We start from the raw sequence: 22,739 nt of genomic DNA on the forward strand, positions 1-22,739 counted from the left end.
CTGGCAGTGTCTTTCAGGAGTCAGCAGTTCCCCCTCAACTCACTGTGAGCATCATTCACTCCACTGAACACGTTGAGCCTTTAAACCAGTGGAATATTTAACCCATAATAAAACTAACTCATGCTTACCTCAGGACAAATTTCCATGCTTTCAACAGCAGTGAATTAGAACACATGAACATTAATAAAAAGTGTACCATTCTTTAATTATACAAAAGTGTTAAACAGCATAAGCCATAATTGAAGACCCTAAATCACTGTTATTTGCAGAGAATGTATTTCAATGTTTTAATGATACAAGTTCTGACTTAATGCTAAAACAACTAAAGTAGGTCCAGAATAGTTTGATACAATAAAAAAAAAAACGGTAAAATTGGTTTGATTCATCAATTTCCCTCTTTATGGGTGACAGTCATCAGAGCCATGAGTATGTTGTACTCTGTGTTGTATTCTGATGACTGTAGCAGTAGGCCACAGTATTCTGATGACTGTAGCAGTAGGCCACAGTATTCTGATGACTGGAACAGCAGGCTACAGTATTCTGATGACTGGAACAGCAGGCTACAGTATTCTGATGACTGGAACAGCAGGCCACAGTATTCTGATGACTGGAACAGCAGGCTACAGTATTCTGATGACTGGAACAGCAGGCCACAGTATTCTGATGACTGGAACAGCAGGCTACAGTATTCTGATGACTGGAACAACAGGCTACAGTATTCTGATGACTGGAACGGCAGGCTACAGTATTCTGATGACTGGAACAGCAGGCTACAGTATTCTGATGACTGGAACGGCAGGCTACAGTATTCTGATGACTGGAACAGCAGGCTACAGTATTCTGATGACTGGAACGGCAGGCTACAGTATTCTGATGACTGGAACAGCAGGCTACAGTATTCTGAATGTAACCGTGGGCTACAGTATTCTAATAACTTCCTCTTCCATTCATGAGACGAGAAACAAAAGTTCCCAAAACCAGGAAGTAGGGAGAACAACAATGTACAGTTGTTGTCCCCCATATTTGTCACCCTATAATCACCCTTAATGTACATATGTGCAGTGTATACCCCCTGTAAACACAAAATCATCTAGAGTTCATGGGTTCACATGATAAATGTTGACAGTACAATGTGTTCCATATCACCTAAGTTTACTTTCTATTACCAGAATGTACAGTGTTTTGTGACTTTAAAAAACATCTTCAGGAGGATCTTTACATTGCATACTTCTGGGTCCAATCTCTTGCTAGTCTGTTGTATCTGGAAACAAAATAAATAGGGTTATCTCACAATAACAAAGACAGAAATAATATGAAACAAAGTTGAAGTGTCATCTCTGTTGATCTGCTATAGAATGTTGATCTGCTATAGAATGTTGATCTGCTATAGAATGTTGATCTGCTATAGAATGTTGATCTGCTATAGAATGTTGATCTGCTATAGAATGTTGATCTGCTATAGAATGTTGATCTGCTATAGAATGTTGATCTGCTATAGAATGTTCATCTGCTATAGAATGTTGATCTGCTATAGAATGTTGATCTGCTATAGAATGTTGATCTGCTATAGAATGTTGATCTGCTATAGAATGTTGATCTGCTATAGAATGTTGATCTGCTATAGAATGTTGATCTGCTATAGAATGTTGATCTGCTATAGAATGTTGATCTGCTATAGAATGTTGATCTGCTATAGAATGTTGATCTGCTATAGAATGTTGATCTGCTATAGAATGTTGATCTGCTATAGAATGTTCAAAACATACTGCAACGATCTAAATAAGTCCTCCGTTATTCAAAGAATTTGGTTCCAGCAGCTCATTGGAGCAAAAAGGCCTAACACTTTACACAGTAACAATATACTCACTTGTCTTTGTCTAGTTTGTAGATCTGTGCTATGTCTGGAACTAGGGGGTCGTCTGGGTTCGGGTCACAAAGCAACGAACATATGGACAACAGAACTGGAAAACAGATGAAGCAACAGGTGATGAAGTTGGGTCTTAAATGGTAATCGGTATTTCACATTCTATTACTATATATCTATATATATATATCTATTATATATATTATTACTATTCTATTACTATCTATATATATATCTATTCACAATCAGTGAGATCGTTCATTCAGATTTAATGATCAGGTTACAGTTATAGGAGGATTGTAATGTTGTGATTTAATGATCAGGTTATAGGAGGGTTGTAACATTGTGATTTAATGATCAGGTTACAGTTATAGGAGGGTTGTAATGTTGGGATTTAATGATCAGGTTATAGGAGGGTTGTAACATTGTGATTTAATGATCAGGTTATAGGAGGGTTGTAACATTGTGATTTAATGATCAGGTTACAGTTATAGGAGGGTTGTAATGTTGTGATTTAATGATCAGGTTATAGGAGGGTTGTAACATTGTGATTTAATGATCAGGTTATAGGAGGGTTGTAACGTTGTGATTTAATGATCAGGTTATAGGAGGGTTGTAACATTGTGATTTAATGATCAGGTTATAGGAGGGTTGTAATATTGTGATTTAATGATCAGGTTATAGGAGGGTTGTAATGTTGTGATTTAATGATCAGGTTACAGTTATAGGAGGGTTGTAACATTGTGATTTAATGATCAGGTTATAGGAGGGTTGTAATGTTGTGATTTAATGATCAGGTTATAGGAGGGTTGTAACGTTGTGATTTAATGATCAGGTTATAGGAGGGTTGTAACATTGTGATTTAATGATCAGGTTATAGGAGGGTTGTAACATTGTGATTTAATGATCAGGTTATAGGAGGGTTGTAACATTGTGATTTAATGATCAGGTTATAGGAGGGTTGTAATATTGTGATTTAATGATCAGGTTATAGGAGGGTTGTAATGTTGTGATTTAATGATCAGGTTATAGGAGGGTTGTAATGTTGTGATTTAATGATCAGGTTACAGTTATAGGAGGGTTGTAATATTGTGATTTAATGATCAGGTTATAGGAGGGTTGTAATGTTGTGATTTAATGATCAGGTTATAGGAGGGTTGTAACGTTGTGATTTAATGATCAGGTTATAGGAGGGTTGTAACATTGTGATTTAATGATCAGGTTATAGGAGGGTTGTAACATTGTGATTTAATGATCAGGTTATAGGAGGGTTGTAACATTGTGAATTAATGATCAGGTTATAGGAGGGTTGTAACATTGTGATTTAATGATCAGGTTATAGGAGGGTTGTAACATTGTGATTTAATGATCAGGTTATAGGAGGGTTGTAACATTGTGATTTAATGATCAGGTTATAGGAGGGTTGTAACATTGTGATTTAATGATCAGGTTATAGGAGGGTTGTAACATTGTGATTTAATGATCAGGTTATAGGAGGGTTGTAACATTGTGATTTAATGATCAGGTTATAGGAGGGTTGTAACATTGTGATTTAATGATCAGGTTATAGGAGGGTTGTAACATTGTGATTTAATGATCAGGTTATAGGAGGGTTGTAACATTGTGATTTAATGATCAGGTTAGTTATAGGAGGGTTGTAACATTGTGATTTAATGATCAGGTTACAGTTATAGGAGGGTTGTAACATTGTGATTTAATGATCAGGTTATAGGAGGGTTGTAATATTGTGATTTAATGATCAGGTTATAGGAGGGTTGTAATATTGTGATTTAATGATCAGGTTATAGGAGGGTTGTAACATTGTGATTTAATGATCAGGTTATAGGAGGGTTGTAACATTGTGATTTAATGATCAGGTTACAGTTATAGGAGGGTTGTAATATTGTGATTTAATGATCAGGTTATAGGAGGGTTGTAATATTGTGATTTAATGAGCAGGTTATAGTTACAGGAGGGTTGTAACATTGTGATTTAATGATCAGGTTATAGGAGGGTTGTAACATTGTGATTTAATGATCAGGTTACAGTTATAGGAGGGTTGTAATATTGTGATTTAATGATCAGGTTATAGGAGGGTTGTAACGTTGTGATTTAATGATCAGGTTACAGTTATAGGAGGGTTGTAACATTGTGATTTAATGATCAGGTTACAGTTATAGGAGGGTTGTAACATTGTGATTTAATGATCAGGTTATAGGAGGGTTGTAATATTGTGATTTAATGATCAGGTTATAGGAGGGTTGTAATATTGTGATTTAATGATCAGGTTATAGGAGGGTTGTAACATTGTGATTTAATGATCAGGTTATAGGAGGGTTGTAATATTGTGATTTAATGATCAGGTTATAGGAGGGTTGTAAGATTGTGATTTAATGATCAGGTTACAGTTATAGGAGGGTTGTAATATTGTGATTTAATGATCAGGTTACAGTTATAGGAGGGTTGTAATGTTGTGATTTAATGATCAGGTTACAGTTATAGGAGGGTTGTAATGTTGTGATTTAATGATCAGGTTATAGGAGGGTTGTAATGTTGTGATTTAATGATCAGGTTATAGGAGGGTTGTAATGTTGTGATTCAATGATCAGGTTACAGTTATAGGAGGGGTGTAACATTGTGATTTAATGATCAGGTTATAGGAGGGTTGTAACATTGTGATTTAATGATCAGGTTATAGGAGGGTTGTAACATTGTGATTTAATGATCAGGTTATAGGAGGGTTGTAACATTGTGATTTAATGATCAGGTTATAGGAGGGTTGTAATGTTGTGATTTAATGATCAGGTTATAGGAGGGTTGTAATGTTGTGATTTAATGATCAGGTTACAGTTATAGGAGGGTTGTAACATTGTGATTTAATGATCAGGTTATAGGAGGGTTGTAATATTGTGATTTAATGATCAGGTTATAGGAGGGTTGTAACATTGTGATTTAATGATCAGGTTATAGGAGGGTTGTAACATTGTGATTTAATGATCAGGTTACAGTTATAGGAGGGTTGTAATGTTGTGATTTAATGATCAGGTTATAGGAGGGTTGTAATGTTGTGATTTAATGATCAGGTTACAGTTATAGGAGGGTTGTAATATTGTGATTTAATGATCAGGTTACAGTTATAGGAGGGTTGTAATATTGTGATTTAATGATCAGGTTATAGGAGGGTTGTAACATTGTGATTTAATGATCAGGTTATAGGAGGGTTGTAACATTGTGATTTAATGATCAGGTTACAGTTATAGGAGGGTTGTAATGTTGTGATTTAATGATCAGGTTATAGGAGGGTTGTAACATTGTGATTTAATGATCAGGTTATAGGAGGGTTGTAATGTTGTGATTTAATGATCAGGTTACAGTTATAGGAGGGTTGTAATATTGTGATTTAATGATCAGGTTATAGGAGGGTTGTAATGTTGTGATTTAATGATCAGGTTACAGTTATAGGAGGGTTGTAACATTGTGATTTAATGATCAGGTTACAGTTATAGGAGGGTTGTAACATTGTGATTTAATGATCAGGTTACAGTTATAGGAGGGTTGTAACATTGTGATTTAATGATCAGGTTATAGGAGGGTTGTAATATTGTGATTTAATGATCAGGTTATAGGAGGGTTGTAATATTGTGATTTAATGATCAGGTTATAGGAGGGTTGTAACATTGTGATTTAATGATCAGGTTATAGGAGGGTTGTAACATTGTGATTTAATGATCAGGTTACAGTTATAGGAGGGTTGTAACATTGTGATTTAATGATCAGGTTATAGGAGGGTTGTAACATTGTGATTTAATGATCAGGTTACAGTTATAGGAGGGTTGTAATATTGTGATTTAATGATCAGGTTACAGTTATAGGAGGGTTGTAATGTTGTGATTTAATGATCAGGTTACAGTTATAGGAGGGTTGTAACATTGTGATTTAATGATCAGGTTACAGTTATAGGAGGGTTGTAATGTTGTGATTTAATGATCAGGTTATAGGAGGGTTGTAATGTTGTGATTTAATGATCAGGTTACAGTTATAGGAGGGGTGTAACATTGTGATTTAATGATCAGGTTATAGGAGGGTTGTAACATTGTGATTTAATGATCAGGTTATAGGAGGGTTGTATTATTGTGATTTAATGATCAGGTTATAGGAGGGTTGTATTATTGTGATTTAATGATCAGGTTATAGGAGGGTTGTAACATTGTGATTTAATGATCAGGTTATAGGAGGGTTGTATTATTGTGATTTAATGATCAGGTTATAGGAGGGTTGTAACATTGTGATTTAATGATCAGGTTATAGGAGGGTTGTAATGTTGTGATTTAATGATCAGGTTATAGGAGGGTTGTAATGTTGTGATTTAATGATCAGGTTATAGGAGGGTTGTAATATTGTGATTTAATGATCAGGTTACAGTTATAGGAGGGTTGTAACATTGTGAATTAATGATCAGGTTACAGTTATAGGAGGGTTGTAATGTTGTGATTTAATGATCAGGTTACAGTTATAGGAGGGTTGTAACGTTGTGATTTAATGATCAGGTTATAGGAGGGTTGTAACATTGTGATTTAATGATCAGGTTATAGGAGGGTTGTAACATTGTGATTTAATGATCAGGTTATAGGAGGGTTGTAATGTTGTGATTTAATGATCAGGTTATAGGAGGGTTGTAATGTTGTGATTTAATGATCAGGTTACAGTTATAGGAGGGTTGTAATATTGTGATTTAATGATCAGGTTACAGTTATAGGAGGGTTGTAATATTGTGATTTAATGATCAGGTTATAGGAGGGTTGTAACATTGTGATTTAATGATCAGGTTATAGGAGGGTTGTAACATTGTGATTTAATGATCAGGTTACAGTTATAGGAGGGTTGTAATGTTGTGATTTAATGATCAGGTTATAGGAGGGTTGTAACATTGTGATTTAATGATCAGGTTATAGGAGGGTTGTAATGTTGTGATTTAATGATCAGGTTATAGGAGGGTTGTAATGTTGTGATTTAATGATCAGGTTATAGGAGGGTTGTAATATTGTGATTTAATGATCAGGTTACAGTTATAGGAGGGTTGTGATGTTGTGATTTAATGATCAGGTTACAGTTATAGGAGGGTTGTAACATTGTGACTTAATGATCAGGTTACAGTTATAGGAGGGTTGTAATGTTGTGATTTAATGATCAGGTTATAGGAGGGTTGTAACATTGTGATTTAATGATCAGGTTACAGTTATAGGAGGGTTGTAATGTTGTGATTTAATGATCAGGTTACAGTTATAGGAGGGTTGTAATATTGTGATTTAATGATCAGGTTATAGGAGGGTTGTAATGTTGTGATTTAATGATCAGGTTATAGGAGGGTTGTAATGTTGTGATTTAATGATCAGGTTATAGGAGGGTTGTAATGTTGTGATTTAATGATCAGGTTATAGGAGGGTTGTAATGTTGTGATTTAATGATCAGGTTACAGTTATAGGAGGGTTGTAACATTGTGAATTAATGATCAGGTTACAGTTATAGGAGGGTTGTAATGTTGTGATTTAATGATCAGGTTATAGGAGGGTTGTAATATTGTGATTTAATGATCAGGTTATAGGAGGGTTGTAACATTGTGATTTAATGATCAGGTTATAGGAGGGTTGTAACATTGTGATTTAATGATCAGGTTACAGTTATAGGAGGGTTGTAATGTTGTGATTTAATGATCAGGTTACAGTTATAGGAGGGTTGTAACATTGTGAATTAATGATCAGGTTACAGTTATAGGAGGGTTGTAATGTTGTGATTTAATGATCAGGTTACAGTTATAGGAGGGTTGTAACGTTGTGATTTAATGATCAGGTTATAGGAGGGTTGTAACATTGTGATTTAATGATCAGGTTATAGGAGGGTTGTAACATTGTGATTTAATGATCAGGTTATAGGAGGGTTGTAATGTTGTGATTTAATGATCAGGTTATAGGAGGGTTGTAATGTTGTGATTTAATGATCAGGTTACAGTTATAGGAGGGTTGTAATATTGTGATTTAATGATCAGGTTACAGTTATAGGAGGGTTGTAATATTGTGATTTAATGATCAGGTTATAGGAGGGTTGTAACATTGTGATTTAATGATCAGGTTATAGGAGGGTTGTAACATTGTGATTTAATGATCAGGTTATAGGAGGGTTGTAATGTTGTGATTTAATGATCAGGTTATAGGAGGGTTGTAACATTGTGATTTAATGATCAGGTTATAGGAGGGTTGTAATGTTGTGATTTAATGATCAGGTTATAGGAGGGTTGTAATGTTGTGATTTAATGATCAGGTTATAGGAGGGTTGTAATATTGTGATTTAATGATCAGGTTACAGTTATAGGAGGGTTGTGATGTTGTGATTTAATGATCAGGTTACAGTTATAGGAGGGTTGTAACATTGTGACTTAATGATCAGGTTACAGTTATAGGAGGGTTGTAATGTTGTGATTTAATGATCAGGTTATAGGAGGGTTGTAACATTGTGATTTAATGATCAGGTTACAGTTATAGGAGGGTTGTAATGTTGTGATTTAATGATCAGGTTACAGTTATAGGAGGGTTGTAATATTGTGATTTAATGATCAGGTTATAGGAGGGTTGTAACATTGTGATTTAATGATCAGGTTATAGGAGGGTTGTAATGTTGTGATTTAATGATCAGGTTATAGGAGGGTTGTAATGTTGTGATTTAATGATCAGGTTATAGGAGGGTTGTAATGTTGTGATTTAATGATCAGGTTACAGTTATAGGAGGGTTGTAACATTGTGAATTAATGATCAGGTTACAGTTATAGGAGGGTTGTAATGTTGTGATTTAATGATCAGGTTATAGGAGGGTTGTAATATTGTGATTTAATGATCAGGTTATAGGAGGGTTGTAACATTGTGATTTAATGATCAGGTTATAGGAGGGTTGTAACATTGTGATTTAATGATCAGGTTACAGTTATAGGAGGGTTGTAATGTTGTGATTTAATGATCAGGTTATAGGAGGGTTGTAATGTTGTGATTTAATGATCAGGTTACAGTTATAGGAGGGTTGTAATATTGTGATTTAATGATCAGGTTACAGTTATAGGAGGGTTGTAATATTGTGATTTAATGATCAGGTTATAGGAGGGTTGTAACATTGTGATTTAATGATCAGGTTATAGGAGGGTTGTAACATTGTGATTTAATGATCAGGTTACAGTTATAGGAGGGTTGTAATGTTGTGATTTAATGATCAGGTTATAGGAGGGTTGTAACATTGTGATTTAATGATCAGGTTATAGGAGGGTTGTAATGTTGTGATTTAATGATCAGGTTATAGGAGGGTTGTAATGTTGTGATTTAATGATCAGGTTATAGGAGGGTTGTAATGTTGTGATTTAATGATCAGGTTATAGGAGGGTTGTAATGTTGTTATTTAATGATCAGGTTATAGGAGGGTTGTAACATTGTGATTTAATGATCAGGTTATAGGAGGGTTGTAATATTGTGATTTAATGATCAGGTTACAGTTATAGGAGGGTTGTAACATTGTGATCTAATGATCAGGTTACAGTTATAGGAGGGTTGTAATGTTGTGATTTAATGATCAGGTTATAGGAGGGTTGTAATATTGTGATCTAATGATCAGGTTATAGTTATAGGAGGATTGTAATGTTGTGATTTAATGATCAGGTTATAGGAGGGTTGTAATATTGTGATCTAATGATTAGGTTATAGTTATAGGAGGGTTGTAACATTGTGATTTAATGATCAGGTTACAGTTATAGGAGGGTTGTAACATTGTGATCTAATGATCAGGTTACAGTTATAGGAGGGTTGTAATGTTGTGATTTAATGATCAGGTTATAGGAGGGTTGTAATATTGTGATCTAATGATCAGGTTATAGTTATAGGAGGATTGTAATGTTGTGATTTAATGATCAGGTTACAGTTATATGAGGGTTGTAATGTTGTGATTTAATGATCAGGTTATAGGAGGGTTGTAATGTTGTGATTTAATGATCAGGTTACAGTTATAGGAGGGTTGTAATGTTGTGATTTAATGATCAGGTTACAGTTATAGGAGGGTTGTAATGTTGTGATTTAATGATCAGGTTACAGTTATAGGAGGGTTGTAACATTGTGATTTAATGATCAGGTTATAGGAGGGTTGTAACATTGTGATTTAATGATCAGGTTATAGGAGGGTTGTAATATTGTGATTTAATGATCAGGTTATAGGAGGGTTGTAATGTTGTGATTTAATGATCAGGTTATAGGAGGGTTGTAATATTGTGATTTAATGATCAGGTTACAGTTATAGGAGGGTTGTAACATTGTGATTTAATGATCAGGTTATAGGAGGGTTGTAATATTGTGATTTAATGATCAGGTTATAGGAGGGTTGTAATATTGTGATTTAATGATCAGGTTACAGTTATAGGAGGGTTGTAACATTGTGATTTAATGATCAGGTTATAGGAGGGTTGTAATGTTGTGATTTAATGATCAGGTTATAGGAGGGTTGTAATATTGTGATTTAATGATCAGGTTATAGGAGGGTTGTAATAGAACATTCTACAAGTGTTAGATGGAACAATGCTTTAACATGGAACCAGGCGTGTCATTTCTACCAGTCAGCCAGCTACATTGTGGCAGCATGTGTAGTAAAGTACCAACCCAGTTCTCTCACCTTTTGATACAGTTAATGCTGGAGACCACTGGGATCGCAAGATGTCCAAGCAAATGCTCCCGTTACTGTTGATGTTTGGATGATAGATCTTTGTTGTGAATGCTACCTGTAGAAAGATGGACATGGGTTTATGTTCAATTTATCCACGAGGACCATTCTTTAGCAACAGTTTAATGATGTAATGACCTCCATAACAAATCAATTCTTACCTTTGGTGGCTTGAAGGGATAGTCGGTGGGGAAGTGGATTGTGAGAAAGAAGACCCCACTTTGGTACGGACTATCACCCTAGGAATAACAGGAACAGATATACATTGTTATAAATGATGAAAATGTACAATAAAATGATTTCAATACACATTCATACCTATTGTTCAGATGACCCATGTTGCAATCATTAAACCACACACATTCTTTTGAAGTCATACTCACTGGCCCCATTATTGTTGCTTGCCAATGGAACACTGGAATATAGAAAGAGAACATGTATTAGGCCTATAGAGCATCACTTCACCAGGTAGGGCCTATACAACCAGTCCCTCTAGGTAGGGCCTATACAACCAGCCCCTCCAGGTAGGGCCTATACAACCAGCACCTCTAGGTAGGGCCTATACAACCAGCCATAGTCCCTCTAGGTAGGGCCTATACAACCAGCCCTAGTCCCTCTAGGTAGGGCCTATACAACCAGCCATAGTCCCTCCAGGTAGGGCCTATACAACCAGCCATAGTCCCTCTAGGTAGGGCCTATACAACCAGCCCTAGTCCCTCTAGGTAGGGCCTATACAACCAGCCCTAGTCCCTCTAGGTAGGGCCTATACAACCAGCCCTAGTCCCTCTAGGTAGGGCCTATACAACCAGCCCCTCCAGGTAGGGCCTATACAACCAGCCCCTCTAGGTAGGGCCTATACAACCAGCCCCTCTAGGTAGGGCCTATACAACCAGCCCCTCCAGGTAGGGCCTATACAACCAGCCCCTCTAGGTAGGGCCTATACAACCAGTCCCTCTAGGTAGGGCCTATACAACCAGTCCCTCTAGGTAGGGCCTATACAACCAGCCCATCCAGGTAGGGCCTATACAACCAGCCCTAGTCCCTCTAGGTAGGGCCTATACAACCAGCCCTAGTCCCTCTAGGTAGGGCCTATACAACCAGCCCTAGTCCCTCTAGGTAGGGCCTATACAACCAGCCCTAGTCCATCTCCCCTTCACCGGATATAGACTACATTACCCTCAGAGTCCTAAACTTACAGTCCTCTCCCACGGGTCCAGCAGAGCACTGTGCTGGCGGATCCCTCTGCAGGTCATGAAGCTCCTAGGGGACAAAACAAGTCAGACAAGTAGTGCTAAGGGTTACACATGAAACTGAAAGTTGTCCTTGAGGACTAGGTCAGATACATTTTAAATCCACGAAAAAGCTGGGTTTCTTAAACATGTCCCTAGTCATAACTTTATTCGTCGATATATTTGACTGTAATAATGATAGGCCTACTTCATAATGCCCTGCCTTAGCTACAACCTCAAGTCAAATTAGACTAGTTATCATTACAACATGAACAGGTGCTGCGCCTAAATAAGAGTATTTAGCATCAATAGTCCTGGAGATGGGTTGAATGGCTGACAAAGAAAATTACAATCTAGTTCAGACGTGGTGCCATACCATGATATCATGCTAAACATTAAGATTGTGGGCCGGGTTAATTAATTGTTAACTAGCCTCCTCGTATGTGTGCAGTCTAACTAGATAGCTAGCTACATGGTTAGGATTCGTTTTGAAATGAACCAATTATCTAGCTAGCGTAACATTAACAAACAATAACTTCCGATAGATGACGTTCGGTTCGGTGAGGCTAACGTTAGTTAGCTAGCCACCCTGGCACAGCTAGCCACAATGCTAGCTAACCATCTTACCTTCTGTATTCTTTTCAGTGCCATGGTGACCAACTTAGTCAAATGCCCCTATGTACTCGTCGACTTCGTATTTTCTTAGATGTCTACTTTACTAGTATTGCTTAAAAGGTAAAGGTATTTTATTTCCCTGAGTAGATCGCCAAGACAAGGGTGTGTGTTTGTGGTTCTCTATTGTTTCCGCTTTCTGTTTACGGTCGGCTATAAACAAGGGGGTTTGGGGGATTGTAGTTCCTCTTCGGAAAATGTAGTTTTGTTCCGCTCCCAGTAGCATTATGCACAATGCATTTCTACCTTTCAACAACGATTGATTATTGAAATAACATATTTCAATCCCAGAACAACAGCAAAGGACCTTGTGAAGATGCTAGAGGAAACAGGTACAAAAGTATATATATCCACAGTAAAACGAGTCCTATTTCGACATAACCTGAAAGTCCGCTCAGCAAGGAAGAAGCCACTGCTTCAAAACCGCCATAAAAATCCCAAACTACGGTTTGCAACTGCACATGGGGACAAAGATCGTACTTTTTGTAGAAATGTCCTCTGGTCTGGTGAAACAAAAATAGAGAATTTTCGCCATAATGACCATCGTTATGTTTGGAGGAAAAAGGGGGAAGCTTGCAAGCCGAAGAACACCATCCCAACCGTGAAGCACGGGGGTGGCAGCATCATGTTGTGGGGGTGCTTTGCTGCAGGAGGGACTGGTGCACTTCACAAAATAGATGGCATCATGAGGTTGGAAAATTATGTGGATATATTGAAGCAACATCTCAAGACATAGGTCAGGAAGTTAAAGCTTGGTTGCAAATGGGTCTTCCAAATGGACAATGACCCCAAGCATACTTCCAAAATTGTGGCAAACTGATTTAAGGACAACAAAGTCAAGGTATTGGAGTGGCCATCACAAAGCCCGGACCTCAATCCCATAGAAAATTATGGGCAGAACTGAAAAAGCGTGTGCGAGCAAGGAGGCCTACAAACCTGAGTTAGTTACACCAGCTCTGTCAGGAGGAATTGGCCAAAATTCACCCAACTTATTGTGGGAAGCTTGTGGAAGGCTACCTGAAACATTTCACCCAAGTTAAACAATTTAAAGGCAATGCTACCAAATACTAATTGAGTGTATTCTGACCCACTGGGAATGTGATGAAAGAAATACAAGCTGAAATAAATCATTCTCTCTAATATTATTCTGACATTTCACGTTCTTAAAATAAAGCGGTGATCCTAAATGACCTAAAACAGGGAATTTTTACGAGGATTAAATGTCAGGCGTTGTGAAAAACTGAGTTTAAATGTATTTGGCTAAGGTGTATGTGAACTTCTGACAAATGATTAGGACATGTATTCACCTTCATTGGTGTTCCATGATTAGGACATGTAATCACCTTCATTGGTGTTCCATGATTAGGACATGTAAACACCTTCATTGGTGTTCCATGATTAGGACTAAGGTGTATGTACACTTCTGACAAATGATTAGGACATGTATTCACCTTCATTGGTGTTCCATGATTAGGACATGTAAACACCTTCATTGGTGTTCCATGATTAGGACATGTAAACACATTCATTGGTGTTCCATGATTAGGACATGTAAACACCTTCATTGGTGTTCCATGATTAGGACATGTAATCACCTTCATTGGTGTTCCATGATTAGGACATGTATACACCTTCATTGGTGTTCCATGATTAGGACATGTAAACACCTTCCTCGGTGTTCCATGATTAGGACATGTAAACACCTTCCTCGGTGTTCCATGATTAGGACATGTAAACACCTTCCTCGGTGTTCCATGATTAGGACATGTAAACACATTCATTGGTGTTCCATGATTAGGACATGTAAACACCTTCCTTGGTGTTCCATGATTAGGACATGTAAACACCTTCCTTGGTGTTCCATGATTAGGACATGTAAACACCTTCCTCGGTGTTCCATGATTAGGACATGTAAACACCTTCCTCGGTGTTCCATGATTAGGACATGTAAACACCTTCCTCGGTGTTCCATGATTAGGACATGTAAACACCTTCCTTGGTGTTCCATGATTAGGACATGTAAACACCTTCCTCGGTGTTCCATGATTAGGACATGTAAACACCTTCATTGGTGTTCCATGATTAGGACATGTAAACACCTTCCTCGGTGTTCCATGATTAGGACATGTAAACACCTTCATTGGTGTTCCATGATTAGGACATGTAAACACCTTCCTCGGTGTTCCATGATTAGGACATGTAATCACCTTCCTCGGTGTTCCATGATTAGGACATGTAAACACCTTCATTGGTGTTCCATGATTAGGACATGTAAACACCTTCCTCGGTGTTCCATGATTAGGACATGTAAACACATTCATTGGTGTTCCATGATTAGGACATGTAAACACCTTCCTCGGTGTTCCATGATTAGGACATGTAAACACCTTCCTCGGTGTTCCATGATTAGGACATGTAAACACCTTCATTGGTGTTCCTATACAACCTATACAACAAATAACATTGTCGCTGTGGTAGAACATTTATTTTGATTGGCGATTTTCTGCATGTATCAGAGTACCATTATGTAGCCTGATTTCAGATGTTTCCATGTAAACATGATTATTAGGCAAATCGTTCTTGCAAAGCATGTAAACGTTTTAATCAACTATTATATTAATCCGACTATCCACAATAATCGCGTTATTATATGCATGTCACCTTTCTCATTGGCGCTGCCCATGTCACAGATACAGAAACGTTTTGCAACTGAATCGGCATCATATTACACCCCTGCTGTATCCTGTAAACGTGACGATTCAATTTTGACTTGATTTTGAGTGCAGATTGAATTTGATGATGATTGATTACTAATGCCTGGCAAGCAAAGTCTGTGCTCGCAAGTTGTGTCTGACTATCACGTGACGAGGTGCTGGTTGCTTGAGACAGAAGTAGCTCGTCACGACATTGAGCTCCGTTGTGAATGTAGTACAGTAGTAGCTGCCACTAACAGTAAAGATGGCGGTGTTTAGTGCTAGAAAGTAAATGTTTGACAGTACACGCTACGTGAGGTGTGACAGTTAGCCAGCCAGGTGGAGGAGGTACAGTAGTAGCTGCCACTAACAGTAAAGATGGCGGTGTTTAGTGCTAGAAAGTAAATGTTTGACAGTAACACGCTACGTGAGGTGTGACAGTTAGCCAGCCAGGTGGAGGAGGTACAGTAGTAGCTGCCACTAACAGTAAAGATGGTGGTGTTTAGTGCTAGAAAGTAAATGTTTGACAGTAACACGCTACGTGAGGTGTGACAGTTAGCCAGCCAGGTGGAGGAGGTACAGTAGCTATGTGGGTGTTCGGTTATGGCTCTCTGATCTGGAAGGTGGATTTTCCTTATGAGGAGAAGCGGATCGGCTACATTGAAGGCTTCAGCCGGCGCTTCTGGCAAGGCAGCACCGACCACAGGGGAGTGCCAGGCAAGGTGATGTATCTGTCTATCTGTATGGATGACTAGTGAAGGTAGTGTAAGTTTATTATTAAGTAATAGTCTATGTTGACTAGTGGTGATATCCAGCTAGCTACATAACTGCTCTACAGCATCTGAACTGTAATATGGTGACTGGAGGCTCAATGTTGTTGACCTCTTTAAAGGTTGTATTAATTAAAGCTCAATCAGCTCTTCCCTGTCTTCTCTTTTCAGCCTGGCCGAGTCGTGACTCTGGTGGAGGACCCAGAGGTGAGCTGCCACGTAGTTACTTACACCTGTGTGGTAATGTAACAGGTGTGAAATGGCAACTAGTCCAACGCTTTAACCACTAGGCTACCTGCCACCCCATGTGCCGAATACAACAGGTGTAGACCTTACCGTGAAATGCTGAATACAACAGGTGTAGACCTTACCGGGAAATGCCGAATACAACAGGTGTAGACCTTACCGTGAAATGCTGAATACAACAGGTGTAGACCTTACCGGGAAATGCTGAATACAACAGGTGTAGACCTTACCGTGAAATGCTGAATACAACAGGTGTAGACCTTACCGTGAAATGCCGAATACAACAGGTGTAGACCTTACCGTGAAATGCCGAATACAACAGGTGTAGACCTTACCGTGAAATGCTGAATACAACAGGTGTAGACCTTACCGTGAAATGCCGAATACAACAGGACCTTACCGTGAAATGCTGAATACAACAGGTGTAGACCTTACCGTGAAATGCTGAATACAACAGGTGTAGACCTTACCGTGAAATGCTGAATACAACAGGTGTAGACCTTACCGTGAAATGCCGAATACAACAGGACCTTACCGTGAAATGCTGACTTACAAGCCTTTATTAACCAACAATACAGTTAAAGAAATAAAGTTCAGAAAATATTTACTAAATAAAGTACAAAAAATAAAATCAAAAAAGTAACACGAGAAAATGGCATAACAATAACGAGGCTATATACAGCGGGCACCGGTACCGAGTCAGTGTGCGGGGGTACAGGTTAGTCGAGGTAATTTGTAAAGTGACTATGCATAGATAATAAACAGCGAGTAGCAGCAGTGTCAAAGGGAAGGGGGGGACAATGTAAATATTCTGGGTGGCCATTTGATTAATTGTGTAGCAGTATTATGGCTTGGGGGAAGAAGCTGTTAAGGAGCCATTTGGTCCTATACTTGGCGCTCTGGTACCGCTTGCCGTGCGGTAGCAGAGAGAAGTCTATGACTCGGGTGACTGGAGTTTTTGACAATTTTTTGGGCCTCCCTCTGACACGCCTAGTATATATCCTGGATGTCAGGAAGCTTGGCCCAAGTGATGTACTGGGCCGTGAGGTTCTGGGGACCCATGCCAAATCTTTTCAGTCTCCTCTGAGGGGGAAAAGGTGTTGTCGTGCCCTCTTCACGACTGTCTTGGTGTGTTTGGACCATGATAGTTCGTTGGTGACGTGGACACCAAGGAACTTGAAACTCTCGACCCGCTCCACTCCAGTCCGTTGATGTTAATGGGGGCCTGTTGGGCCATCCTTTTCCTATAGTCCACAATCAGCTCCTTTGTCTTTTTCACATTGAGGGAGAGGTGGAGGTTTCTGACCTCCTCCCTATAGGCTGTCTCATTCTTGTCAGTGATCAGGCCACTGTTGTATCGTCAGCAAACTGAATGATGGTGTTGGAGTCGTGCTTGGTCACACAGTCGTAGGTGAACAGGGAGTACAGGAGGGGACTAAGTACACACCCCTGAGGGGCACCAGTGTTGAGGATCAGCGTGGCATATGTGTTGTTACCTACCCTTATCACCTGGGTGCGGGCCCGTCAGGAAGTCCAGGTTCCAGTTGCTGAGGGAGGTGTTTAGTCCCAGGGTCTTTAGCTTAGTGATGAGCTTTGTGAGCACTATGGTGTTGAACGCTGAGCTGTAGTCAATGAACAGCATTCTCACTTAGGTGTTCCTTTTGTCCAGGTGGGAAAGGTCAGTGTGGAGTGCGATTGAGATTGCATCATCTCTGGATCTTTTGGGGCGGTATGTGCATTGGAGTGGGTCCAGGGTTTCCGGCATGATGGTGTTGATGTGAGCCATGACCAGCCTTTCAAAGCGGAAGCTCTAGCCTTTAGCTCGGTGCAGATGTTGCCTGTAATCCATGGCTTCTGGTTGGGAAATGTACATACGGTCACTGTGGGGACGACGTTGTCGATGCACTTATTGATGAAGCCGGTGACTGAGGTGGTATACTCCTCTATGCCATTAAATGAATCCTGGAACATATTCCAGTCTGTGCTGGCAAAACAGTCCTGTGGTGTAGCATCCGCGTCATCTGACCACTTCCGTATTGAGCGAGTCACTGGTACTTCCTGCTTTAGTTTTTGCTTGTAAGCAGGAATCAGCAGGATAGAATTATAGTCAGATTTGCCAAATGGAGGGCGAGAGAGAGCTTTGTATGCGTCTGGAGTAAGGGTGGTCTAGAGTTGTTTGCTTATGGCCTTATATGTTGAGTGCGGTCTTAGTGCCAGCATCGGTTTGTGGTGGTAAATAGACGGTTACGAATAATATAGATGAGAACTCTCTTGGTAGATAGTGTGGTCTACAGTTTATCATGAGGTACTCTAGGTGAGCAATACCTCGAGACTTCTTTAATATTAGACATCGCTCACCAGCAGTTATTGGCAAATAGACACACACCCCCGCCCCTCGTCTTACCTGACGTAGCTGCTCTGTCCTGCCGATGCACGGCGAAGCCAGCCAGCTCTATATTATCTGTGTCGTCGTTCAGTCAAGTCTCGGTGAAACATAAGATATTACAGTTTTTAAAGTCCCGTTGGTAGAATAGTCTTAATCGTAGATCGTCCAGTTTGTTTTCCAGTGATTGCACGTTGGCCAATAATACGGAGGGAAGTGGTGCTCGTCGGTGAATTCTTACAAGGCACCCCGCCCTCCTCCCCCTCTTCCTCTTTTCTTCACGTTGATGACGGAGATTTGGTCCAGTTCGAGGTGAGTAATCGCTGTTCTGATGTCCAGAAGCTCTTTTCGGTCATAAGAGACGGAAGCAGCAACATTATGTACAAAACGAGTTACAAACAATGCGACAACATAAACAAAATAGCCCAGTTGGTTCGGAGCCCGTGAAACGGCAGTCCCCCCCCCCGGCGCCATTATGAAGTAGTTGTTTCACTTGCTCTGCAAGGACCGCGTCTTGTGTGGAGCGGTAGGTAAGAGGGATAGAACACTGTTACAGTAACAAGGTCCAAGGTTCTCAACAGCTTCTACCCCAATATGGGTCTCCCGGGTGGCGCAGTGGTCTAGGGCACTGCATCGCAGTGCTAGCTGCGCCACCAGAGTCTCTGGGTTCGCGCCCAGGCTCTGTCGCAGCCGGCCGCAACCGGGAGGTCCGTGGGGCGACGCACAATTGGCATAGCGTCGTCCGGGTTAGGGAGGGTTTGGCCGGTAGGGATATCCTTGTCTCAGTATGTTAAAATGTATGCACTCTACTGTAAGTCGCTCTGGATAAGAGCGTCTGCTAAATGACTAAAATGTAAAATATATGACTCCCGAACATCTAATGAAATGGCTACCCAGACTATTTGCATTGCCCACCCCCCATACCCCATCTTTTACGCCGCTGCTACTCTCTGTTATTATCTATGTATAGTCACTTTAATAACCTACATGTACAGTTGAAGTCGGAAGTTTACATACACTTAGGTTGGAGTCATTAAAACTCGTTTTTCAACCACTCCACACATTTCTTGTTAACGAACTATAGTTTTGGCAAGTCGGTTAGGACAGTTACTTTGTGCATGACACAAGTAATTTTTTCAACAATTGTTTACAGACAGATTATTTCACTTATAATTGACTGTATCACAATTCCACTGGGTCAGAAGTTTACATACACTAAGTTGACTGTGCCTTTAAACAGCTTGGACAATTCCAGAAAATGATGTCATGGCTTTAGAAGCTTCTGATAGGCTAATTGACATCATTTGAGTCAATTGGAGGTGTACCTGTGGATGTATTTCAAGGCCGACCTTCAAACTCAGTGCCTCTTTGTTTGACATCATGGGAAAATCAAAAGAAATCAGCCAAGACCTCTAAAAAACAATTGTAGACCTCCACAAGTCTGGTTCATCCTTGGGAGCAATTTCCAAACGCCTGAAGGTACCATGTTCATCTGTACAAACAATAGTACGCAAGTATAAACACCATGGGACCAAATCAATCCCAGAACAACAGCAAAGGACCTTGTGAAGATGATGGAGGAAACGGGTACAAAAGTATCTATATCCACAGTAAAACGAGTCCTATATCGACATAACCTGAAAGGCCGCTCAGCAAGGAAGAAGCCACTGCTCCAAAAGCTTGGTTGCAAATGGGTCTTCCAAATGGACAATGACCCCAAGCATACTTCCAAAGTTGTGGCAAAATGGCTTAAGGACAACAAAGTCAAGGTATTGGAGTGGACATCACTGAAAAATGGTGGCCACTGAAAAAGTGTGTGCGAGCAAGGAGGCCTACAATCCTGACTCAGTTACACCAGCTCTGTCAGGAAGAATGGGCCTAAAATTCATCCAACTTATTGTGGGAAGCTTGTAGAAGGCTACCCGAAACGTTTGACCCAAGTTAAACAATTTAAAGGCAATGCTACCAAATACTAATTGAGTGTATGTAAACTTCTGACCCACTGCGAATGTAATGAAAGAAATACAAGCTGAAATAAATCATTCTCTCTACTATTATTCTGACATTTCACGTTCTTAAAATAAAGTGGTGATCCTAACTGACCTAAAACAGGGAATTTTTACTAGGATTAAATGTCAGGAGTTGTGAAAAACTGAGTTTAAATGTAGTTGGCTAAGGGTGTATGTGAACTTCTGACTTCAACTGTACATTTTACCTCGACTAACCGGTGCCCCCGCACATTGACTCTGTACCGGTTCCCCCTGTATATAGCCTCGCTATTGTTATTTTACTTCTGCTCTTTAATTACTTGTTCCCTTTTTATTTCTTATTCGTATTTTTTAAATTGCATTGTTGGTTAGGGGCTCGTAAGAAGGATTTCACTGTAAGGTCTACACCTGTTGTATTCGGCGCATGTGACTAGTACAATTATTTTTGATTCCAGATGTTGGCCCTCAGACCTCTAATATAGATGTCCTCAGATTTGTCTTCTGTCCTTCTCTATGCTGGCCAGTTCTCCCTTTGTCAGTGTATCTTCCAAACAGCATTCACAGCGTCGCATTGGCTGTTAGCATATCCAGCACAGCGTCTCATTGGCTGCTAGCCTATCCAGCACAGTGTCAAAGCTAGCTAGCAAGACCCTCCCTCCTCTGATTTAGTTATTTCACAGTTGCGTCGCTGCTAATTTCCATAAACCTGGGACTTTCTGAGCTCTGGTCACCCGAGTTCTTCGCCGCCAACCGTCACTGAATGTCTCCCTGTGTCTCCTGCTATTGGCAGGGATTGGTCTCTGGCAGTTTTATTGGTAAAGGTCGTGCCTGGTATAACTGGGCTTCTCTCTCTCTTTCAGGGTTGTGTCTGGGGCGTGGCATATAAGCTGCCGTCTGGCCGAGAGCAGGAAGTGAAGTGTTACCTTGACTACCGGGAGAAGGGCGGTTACCGCGTCATTGCAGTGAACTTTCACCCCCGACCCTCCGTGACCCCCACACGACACACTGACACTCCCCCTGCACCCAGCCAGGCTCTGCTCTACATCGGTTCTAATGACAACCCTGACTACCTGGGCCCCGCCCCCCTGGAGCTGATAGCCAATCAGATTGTAGATGCAGTCGGACCGAGCGGACGGAACACTGAATACCTGTTTTCATTGGCTGAGGCGCTGAGGACCCTCCTCCCTGAAGACTCAGACACACACCTCTTCTCTCTGGAAGACCTGGTTAGAGAGAGACTAACACACACACTTACTACAAGTGTGTCAGTAAACCATCGCAGGGATACTGTAGATTGTCAGTCATGTGATTGTCACCAGGACCATTCAGAGCTGGGTCAGGGTTAGGGTTGGGACCGTTCAGAGCTGGGTCAGGGTTAGGGTTGGGACCGTTCAGAGCTGGGTCAGGGTTAGGGTTGGGACCGTTCAGAGCTGGGTTAGGGTTGGGGTTGGGACCGTTCAGAGCTGGGTTAGGGTTGGGACCGTTCAGAGCTGGGTTAGGGTTGGGACCGTTCAGAGCTGGGTTAGGGTCAGGACCGTTCAGAGCTGGGTTAGGGTTAGGGTTGGGACCGTTCAGAGCTGGGTTAGGGTTGGGACCGTTCAGAGCTGGGTCAGGGTTAGGGTTGGGACCGTTCAGAGCTGGGTTAGGGTTGGGACCGTTCAGAGCTGGGTTAGGGTTGGGACCGTTCAGAGCTGGGTTAGGGTTAGGGTTGGGACCGTTCAGAGCTGGGTTAGGGTTGGAACCGTTCAGAGCTGGGTCAGGGTTAGGGTTGGGACCGTTCAGAGCTGGGTCAGGGTTGGTACCGTTCAGAGCTGGGTCAGGGTTAGGGTTGGGACCGTTCAGAGCTGGGTTAGGGTTAGGGACCGTTCAGAGCTGGGTCAGGGTTGGGACCGTTCAGAGCTGGGTCAGGGTTAGGGTTGGGACCGTTCAGAGCTGGGTTAGGGTTGGGACCGTTCAGAGCTGGGTCAGGGTTAGGGACCGTTCAGAGCTGGGTCAGGGTTGGGACCGTTCAGAGCTGGGTCAGGGTTAGGGTTGGGACCGTTCAGAGCTGGGTCAGGGTTAGGGTTGGGACCGTTCAGAGCTGGGTCAGGGTTAGGGACCGTTCAGAGCTGGGTCAGGGTTGGGACCGTTCAGAGCTGGGTTAGGGTTGGGACCG

General features: G+C 40.7%; 2 protein-coding genes across 4 annotated transcripts; one reads left to right on the forward strand and one right to left on the reverse strand.

Annotated features, from left to right (window-relative positions):
* Window positions 1-184: 184 nt before the first annotated feature.
* Window positions 185-12,646, reverse strand: LOC120042709 (ubiquitin-conjugating enzyme E2 D4-like). Its single transcript, XM_038987506.1, has 7 exons — window positions 12,460-12,646; window positions 11,800-11,863; window positions 10,987-11,018; window positions 10,765-10,842; window positions 10,556-10,661; window positions 1,868-1,961; window positions 185-1,261 (listed from the first exon to the last, which is right to left on the reverse strand). The coding sequence occupies exons 1-7, from the start codon at window positions 12,481-12,483 to the stop codon at window positions 1,216-1,218; spliced, it is 444 nt and encodes a 147-aa protein (XP_038843434.1). The 5' UTR covers window positions 12,484-12,646; the 3' UTR covers window positions 185-1,215.
* Window positions 12,647-15,373: 2,727 nt separating this feature from the next.
* LOC120042707 (putative glutathione-specific gamma-glutamylcyclotransferase 2) lies at window positions 15,374-21,991 on the forward strand. Of its 3 annotated transcripts, none has more exons than XM_038987504.1 (4): window positions 15,374-15,659; window positions 15,774-15,919; window positions 16,139-16,174; window positions 21,445-21,991. In XM_038987504.1, the coding sequence occupies exons 2-4, from the start codon at window positions 15,785-15,787 to the stop codon at window positions 21,928-21,930; spliced, it is 657 nt and encodes a 218-aa protein (XP_038843432.1). In that variant the 5' UTR covers window positions 15,374-15,659; window positions 15,774-15,784; the 3' UTR covers window positions 21,931-21,991. The 3 variants fall into 3 exon arrangements, with proteins under 3 accessions (XP_038843432.1, XP_038843433.1, XP_038843431.1); XM_038987505.1 differs by having other exon boundaries at window positions 15,374-15,650; window positions 15,765-15,919; XM_038987503.1 differs by having other exon boundaries at window positions 15,374-15,919; window positions 21,445-21,990.
* Window positions 21,992-22,739: the final 748 nt, after the last annotated feature.

The sequence above is a fragment of the Salvelinus namaycush genome, unplaced genomic scaffold (genome assembly GCF_016432855.1).
Source record: "Salvelinus namaycush isolate Seneca unplaced genomic scaffold, SaNama_1.0 Scaffold746, whole genome shotgun sequence".
NCBI lineage: Eukaryota > Metazoa > Chordata > Actinopteri > Salmoniformes > Salmonidae > Salvelinus > Salvelinus namaycush.

Excerpts from the sequence above, each read along its gene's own strand:
- LOC120042709 (XM_038987506.1), bottom strand. The coding sequence starts at position 12,483 with ATGGCACTGAAAAGAATACAGAAG. Across the intron at positions 11,019-11,799 it reads TGGACCCGTGGGAGAGGACT|TGTTCCATTGGCAAGCAACA; the intron begins GTAAGTTTAGGA and ends TCTATATTCCAG. Across the intron at positions 10,662-10,764 it reads ATCCCTTCAAGCCACCAAAG|GTAGCATTCACAACAAAGAT; the intron begins GTAAGAATTGAT and ends ATCTTTCTACAG.
- LOC120042707 (XM_038987504.1), top strand. The coding sequence starts at position 15,785 with ATGTGGGTGTTCGGTTATGGCTCTCTGATCTGGAAGGTGGATTTTCCT. Across the intron at positions 15,920-16,138 it reads ACAGGGGAGTGCCAGGCAAG|CCTGGCCGAGTCGTGACTCT; the intron begins GTGATGTATCTG and ends TTCTCTTTTCAG. Across the intron at positions 16,175-21,444 it reads CTCTGGTGGAGGACCCAGAG|GGTTGTGTCTGGGGCGTGGC; the intron begins GTGAGCTGCCAC and ends TCTCTCTTTCAG.